The sequence below is a fragment of the Lagopus leucura genome, unplaced genomic scaffold, assembly GCF_019238085.1.
Source record: "Lagopus leucura isolate 7727_CA_CO unplaced genomic scaffold, USGS_WTPT01 Super-Scaffold_100002, whole genome shotgun sequence".
NCBI lineage: Eukaryota > Metazoa > Chordata > Aves > Galliformes > Phasianidae > Lagopus > Lagopus leucura.
Genome location: NW_024962263.1, coordinates 47,064,659 through 47,072,187, shown reverse-complemented (window position 1 = coordinate 47,072,187; position 7,529 = coordinate 47,064,659). Strand labels below are relative to the sequence as shown.

General features: G+C 44.3%; 1 protein-coding gene across 1 annotated transcript in view; it reads left to right on the top strand.

Annotated features, from left to right (window-relative positions):
* The first annotated feature begins 5,563 nt into the window (after positions 1-5,563).
* Positions 5,564-7,529, top strand: part of KCTD1 (potassium channel tetramerization domain containing 1) — a 46,922-nt gene continuing 44,956 nt past the window's right edge. Inside the window, exon 1 of the mRNA XM_042869239.1 lies at positions 5,564-6,026. Coding sequence (XP_042725173.1) covers positions 5,751-6,026 — 276 coding nt within the window. The 5' untranslated portion in view covers positions 5,564-5,750. The remainder of the gene's footprint in view (positions 6,027-7,529) is intronic.

The following is a 7,529-nucleotide window of genomic DNA, read 5'->3' as shown; positions in this document are numbered from 1 at the left end:
GGGTGTCCTGCTGGGCTGGAAGCAGGATGTAAGCTAAAAGCAGTGGGCTCCTGCACCAATTTAAGTGGAAAAGCAAGACTAATGACCAAATTTGTTGTCTTCATGGTTTTTACTTGCCCTGAAAAATAGCGATTTGCTTCTCTATCCTCCTGGCTTTACCATCTCCTCAATATAACTTCTCTGACTTTTACTGATGGCTTCTTGTGCCTGATCATTTCTTAATGAAGCAGGGGGGCTATACTTTATTCTGTCTGGCACAGGCTTCTTTTTGTCACTCATTCTTGTTTTCCTTCCACTCTGTTTCCACTCCAGGCAAAAATTATTTCCAGCTGAGAAGGGCTGGATGCGTGTTATTCCACAGCAGTTGTAAAAGGCCCCACAGTTTTGCTTGCAAACATCAGAACTCATTTTGCCTGTGTGCACATCCTGTATTCTCACCTTGAGTGTACGTGAGGGAGGTCATTCAGGGCTGGACCCTGGGGCTGTCTGTCCCAGTGCTCCCATCCCTAGGCCAGTGACCAGGAGCAGGTGTCTGCAGAGACTGGGAAATGGGCAGGGAGGGCATGCTTGTGGTGGTCTCAGGTGTTTCTCATGTGGGCGTTATAAAAACACCAATTTCCCTCTGAGGTATAAATGACATTCATAATGAAAAGATCAGATATTAACACAATAGCGTTCAGTCTGTGGGATGAACGGACCCCTTTGCATTTTCTTCTCAATCTGTTTTGATGGGAATGTTGATTGCAGACAAGGTAAACTTGTTTGTGCTTTGTTCATTAATAACAAACCATAAACTGGCCTGCCTCCCCTCCCCACAGGCAAGGCACTTGAAGAGATGCCAGACAATTAAACTACTTAAGGCAGTAATTACAGTCAAATATACAACAAAAATAAAATCACTGCACAGGGTTTTTTTTATTTTTTTTTATGCTTGGTTTTGTTCTCTCTATTTATTAAACCACAACTCTTGCCTCGCGACTGAACAGGAATCTCTCAGTCGGTGGTACCAAAAGACCGAAGTTCAGAGAAGCTGTGGTGCCCCATCCCTGGAGGCACTCAAGGCCAGGTTGGATGGGTCTATGGGCTGCTGAGCTGCTGGATGGCAACCCTGCTCACAGCACAGGGCAGAACTGGGTGGGCTTTGAGGTCCCTCCCAACCCAAACCATTCTGTGAAGGTTCCTGAAGTACACAACAAGCTTACCTGGGTTCAGCTTGGCATTTAGCAACCTCATTGATGGTCTTACGACACATTCTTCACAGCACTGAAATTCTGCTTGTTTGAGGCATTTGTTCAGTTTATAGGGCTGGCACCTGCCTGACTCTTAGTAAGAGTGTGATACCAATGGTCTCCTGAAACTTTTCCTTTCTGACTTTCCTGATTCCTCTTGTACATGGCAGAGCGTTCCTCAGCCTGCTGTGATGCTGAGGAAGGGAAGGTTGAATGAGGCTGAATCACTTAATCCTGACTTAGCTTCAAATATTTACCTGTACCTGGTGCATTTTAAAATTCCAAAATAAGCGTCCACATGCCTGACTTGCTGTGAGCCTGTTTAATGAGTTGGCGTCCTGCAGCACTGTGTGCACCAGTTCAACATATTTAAGTGAAATTCTTAGTGACTTCAGTATTCCAGATAAAGTGCACTTTGAAAAGAAAGAAACGGAGCTGTAATGAGATCCAGCTGGTGTACATAAACCTTTCACATTGCATTACATAATTAAGTTGGGAAGTAATGTATGGGGGAAAGTTCTTGTTGCTTATTCTTTTGTACTGGAGTTTTACAAGGCTGTATAAATACTGTAAGTATTTAATGGGGGAAAAGCAGGATTAAAAGCAAACGGCAGAAGATGGATTGTACGACAACGTCATAAAACAAGCGAGCAGTATTACCCTTGTGGTATTTGGTATTAAATAACTGAAACTTGGCAGTGTGCTGTGCATTGACATTGCTCTCATAAGATCGTTTTCTAATTGATCGCTTTGGTTAACATGATTGCTTTAAAGGTAAATTGGTTTATGCTGAACAATACCAGAGCGCAAATTCCCTCTGGTTTTGGCCAGCCTTTTTTATTCAGCAAAATCTACACCGCTGCGGCATTCAAAGCAGGGTATGAGCTCCTGGGCTCCTTACCATAACTTAACAACCTGTTCTGCTTTTAACAAACTGTAATTACAGAAACATAAACTACATCTTCATTTATTTCGACTGTAGAGCATGGGAGAGGAATGTGGGAAGGAATTCTTTGTACCGCTGTGAATTTAGTTGCCTACCTTGCAGTTGTTTCATAAACATCCTCGAAAGCTTCTGAAAATACTGAATGTGGAATGTGCCAAAAATGGTTAAAACTCCAGACTCTGTCCTCTGGCAGGCAAGCCCTGGCAAATCTTAGCTTGATGCTGCTGCCCTCGGCTGCCCTCCTTTGCAGAAGGCTTTTGCTCCCTTGCAGAGTCAGCAGAACGTACCTGGGCTTCAGCAGCTGCACCAAGCCCTGGTCAGCGGATTTTATGGGGCTGCCCTTGTCGCTGGGGATGGGCACTGGGCTGCCCAGCTGGTGACGGGGCATGCACGAGGCACGGGCACGTGGTCAGCTCTGCCGGCACTGCCCCAGGGCAGTGACCCCAGGGAGAGGAGCGGTGAGAAGGAGCCGTCCCAAATTGCACAGCTGTTTGCTGAGTGATGGTGAGTCGGAGCCCTCAGCTATCCTCATTTAAAAAGGGTGGTCAGGCATGTATCGTAGCAAATTTAAAGCTTAGGCTGTTGTTCTGGTGAGAAGTCTAATTTACCGTAATTGCCTTTTTTTTAATAATGAGACGATCCATTTGAGATGTCTCAATAACCATTACCAAGTTAAGATGATGGCTTAATTTGGAGTTGCTGTTACGAGTGTGGGCACGCTGGCCTCAAGCTGCTTGGTCTGGGCACTGCGGTGTGATGCTTTAAGTCTGCCGAGAGTGACTTTTGAACTATACAGAAACTTTCACTGACTTGCATGGGAGCTGTTCAATGAGAGGTGAAAGGAGCACTCAGGATATGAGTGAATACAAATATCTTCTGGTTTTGTGGTTTTGTAAGTTCCCATAAATCAGTCAGCAAGTTCCCAGTCATTGTGACAACCGCATGTCCTGTGCTCGGGCACTGCAGCTGCCACAAACCCCAGCAAAGGCTGCAGTCAGCCCATAAAGAGCAGCAAGGCAGAAGAGTGGCATTTAAAACACAGAGCACAATCTGACGGATTTCTGCCTTGTTTTTTTATTCAGACTGTCAGTGCACCAGCAGATTCTTAGAACCACCCTCTCTTTCCTCCATGCCCCCCACCTTGCTACTTAAATCAAGCAACAGAAATCCATAGAGGGATTTTCTGGGAGAAATGAGATGAAAGCTTTTATGGGCTTTCATAAGGATTTCATAGAATTACAGAATGGCTTCAGTTGGAAATGACCTTAAAGATCATCCAATTCCAACCTCCTGCTGTGGGCAGGCAGTGGATTAGACTCAGTATTTTGTAGTGCTTGTTCTAAGGAAATGCTTGTGTTAATGAGCATTCATGGTGAAACATGGAATAGAAGTTGGTTAGAAGAGGAAGTGGGATGATCTGTGAGTCCCCACTTTCCTCAGTCTGCTGCAGGAGCTGGGGTCCATATGGGGCAGCAGTCAGTTCTGCTGCTTCCTGACCTACCTAAATGGGATCCCTGTCCAGGGACCTGAACCTACCCTAGTTGGCTTAAGACTGGGGAGTCTGCAGCTCAAACAAGGCACTTTGTTCCGCATTGTGAATGCACTGATTAAACCTCATAGTTGGGAGACTGGACATACTGATATTCTCTCCCTCTTTTGCATTGCACAACAGTACAGACACCCAGACATCTGCGAGCTAGCAGATTTGATCTGTGTTCCTAAGGATTGTGAAATTCTGGTTGTATATAAATTTGCTGTCTGAATTTGAAGCATGATTTATGACGGGTGTCTTGCCTCTTGTAGTTAGCATGACTTCCCTTTCTGTAGGATTGCTAGGCAGATGTTCTGACTTCTCCAGTATGCTGTCCTTAACATGGCTTTTCCTCATCTTTTGTGCTGCCTACTTACTTGCTGAAGCTGTTCAGCTGATACGCAATAAACTGTATCTTCCTTAGTATTCAGGCCTAGTGCTGGCTGGAGTAACTAAAACGCAAAGCAAGGTGTGCATTTGTTTTGCACTGTTTAGGAGCTATCTAAAATACTCGGAAGCGTGTGGTGGTTCTTATTTTTGTTCCATTTCCTCAATCCTCTGTTATAAGTGCACTTTCGCTTGCTAATCTGCTGTCTGAAATACTCTTTGTTCAGGAAAGCAAGTCTATTTCTGTTGTAATCAGGGCTAAGAATTCAGCTGCAGGGTCACTTGCACTGCAGAGTTCACTGACCATGTTTTGCTGCTGGCAGTCCCAGCTTTGGCCCTTTACACAGATCAATGCCAGGCTAACCCCATTTATTGCTACTACTGAATCAAAGCTCTGCTGCTCCTACTTAATTTAGCTCAAAATAGACATAATGCAAACAAGCGTCAGCATGGCAAAAGAGCGAGAAGAAGGGGAGGAAGAAAAAAGGCGTGCAGTTGTTTGGGTTTTGATTTGTTGTTTTTTTGAATTGAAGATACCAAATGATGCCAGGATTCAGAAGAGAGGAATTTGTTTGTACTGTGTTATTAGACTCTTTATAAAAAATAGTAGTCATCATTGATTCTGATCTGTGAAGTAGAGTTTGTCTGTCTTTCATTTCCTTTTTGTGTTTTGAGAATCTCTTCTAATTCAACAGCTTAGGCACGCATTCTGATTTCTTCTGGGGTTTGTAGTCCCACTGATATCACTTGCAGTTTGCGTTGTCTTGGTCACACACGGTGGGCCTCCATCCTTGCTACTGGGTACCCATCACCAGTTACTTCTGTTTCAGCTTCATGGAAACGTCCAGACCGGCTTGTGGTCAGGTGACGTTACTGTTGGCAGGAGTGCTGTTCTTGGTGAAGCTACAATGGTATTGAACCCTTTGTGAGGTTCATCATGGTAAGGTGGGTTATGAGGTTTTGTTTAAGGGAATAGGGTAGGTATTGCACTTTGTGACTGCACTATAACTCTTTTCTGCAGCTGTGGCACACCTCAGTCTGAGAAAACATTGGGATCCTGAGGACGTTACTTGGAGCTGAGATGACAGGACCTTTATGGCGTGGTTGGCAACCCGCCACTGTTTCCAGCTAGGACTGGATTTATGAATTCCACTGCCACACCTCATTCCACACAGCTTTCAAATATGTGGAGTAAGGCACACACATACCCTTGCTGCTTGTTGGCTCCTGGGCTGCAGCCCTCTTCCCTCTACGAGGCAGCATGGATGGAAATCCTGAGATTTAGTGTTTCTGATAAACACAAAGAAATCCCCTCCTTCCACTCCACTCCTTCCCCTAACTCATCCCCCTCAGTTCTGCAGCTCCAGGGCACCACTCAGCAGAAATCAAGTGTTCAGCGTGGGTATGTATATAATGGGATTTAAGATGATAGCCATGAGACAAATCCATCACTTAGGAATTGTTGAAGTTAATTTCTGCCCCCTCTGCTACATGCTCATCACAGGTCTTCTGAAACTTTTCCTGTTTGCTCTAAGTGCTCTTACTCATTACAATTCAGCTGTTCCTGAAGGCAAACTTTTGTTCCGTGAAAGAGACCAAAGCAAAGATTGAATGTTTTTTGTGTTTCACCACCCTTCTCCACACTCTTGCAAATTAAATGCCTCCTCCTCCAGCCTACCCTTTTCTCTTCTGGCAGGGCACTGTTGCCCCAACAAGGGAAGCTTTGTCTTGCTTCTCCCACTCCCAGCACACGCTTGGCTTCCCTATTGCCTTCTGTTTTCGCCTCTTGGAGACCCTGCAGTCTCCCCGCTTTCCTGCCCAGTATTTTGGGACAGAGCTGCAGGTGTCCTGTACCACCTTCCTGGACAAAGGTTGGGCAGCGCATCAGGTCCTAGGCTTTCTGGCCTTTTCTCCAAGCCTGCCCACTTCCAGAGTAAGTCCTTTGAGGGTTATCCTCCAGATTTAATCTGGATCTGCTCTTTCAACACCTTGAGATGTGTTACTGTGTGACTGTCCTTTCATGAGCTGTTAAGTATTCCTCCTGTGATGCTTCCTTCCATTTCTCAGGTGTCTGTTGGAAGTCAGTGGTTTTGTTTTTATTTTTATTCACAGTAAGGCAGTACTTTTGTGAAGAACAGCCTAAGTGTTGGGAGCCCGCTGCATGGTGCATTTGATTTGAGCATTCTCCATAGCATGCAATGTCTTGTTCCCTGTGTGCCTGGGAAAAGCCTCCAGTGGTGTCTCCTTGGTAAATAAGGGACAGTGTCTCAAAATCATTGTTTGTTGTGTGGTTTGCTCTTTCTTTTTTTTTTCTTTTTTCTTTTTGTGGTTTTGTTTGTTTTGGTTTTGGTTGTTTTGTTTTAGGTAGAGGTAGGATTCCATTCCTGCCTACTTTGTGTAGAAAATATTTTTTAATCCATTTTTTTTCCCCCTTGGAAGTTAAACTGACTTCGCTATATTAAGTCAGTTAGATTTGTTTGGAAATCAAACAAATCTTGATGTATGAGGGCTGCTGAGAAAGTAATGCCTATTTTAAGATGTTGGCCTGTGACATCTGAGGCGGATGTTGGTGCTGTGGCAGTAGATGTTGAATCTTCCCACCAGTATCCCAGTATCTACATAACGCGTGTTGTTGCTGTGTGACAGATGGCAGCAGAGGAGGAATCTGACAAATTGGCGTCTGATATGGAAGTGCCTTTGAAGCAGTGGTCTGTCAATGAATTCCTCTGTGTGGAAAAAATGGTATCAGATCTTAAATTATCATGTCTTCTAAGCACGTAATTATTATGTACTCAAACTGTTCTCCTAAATATGTCCTGCCCAGTCCTTGTGGCTTGATCCTTCTCTGAAGTATTTTTTTTTGTCTGTTGCAAAAGCCAGGTGTAGTTCAGAATGGTTAATTTTGGACCTGAGCTGTTTATAGAGGATGTGTCCCCTTGTTAGCATGGTCTTACTAGTTCGTACCACTGGTTATTACCGCTCAAGATGCTCACTGGATTTGATTTCTGTGGCTCTTGTTAGGTGATGTCTTCCCCCCAGGCAGATAAAAGATTTTTTCAGATGTTGTTTTGAATGAGGACAGTTTCACTTAAGCTTACTGCCTCAGCAGTGGTTAAATTATGCTAACTAACCTCTTGGCAATGGCCAGCTTCTCCAAGAACTATTACAGAATAACCAACCAAAAAGAGAAATTTCATACCTGAACTCTTTCCACATGGGGTTGATCCAGTTCTTGCCAGTGGCAGTGCATGCCCTTAGGTTGTCTGATGTAGCTTCTGTTTTAAAAACGAAGCAACTTTGTGTAATATAAGCTTGGCTTTTATTTTCTTCGTAAAGCTGCCTGTTGCCCTTTTTCTTTCTAGCTGTCTCAGAATTGCCTCATTTGGTCGTTTGGAAGAATACAGAAATACTGCTGGCTTCTATGTCATGGTATATG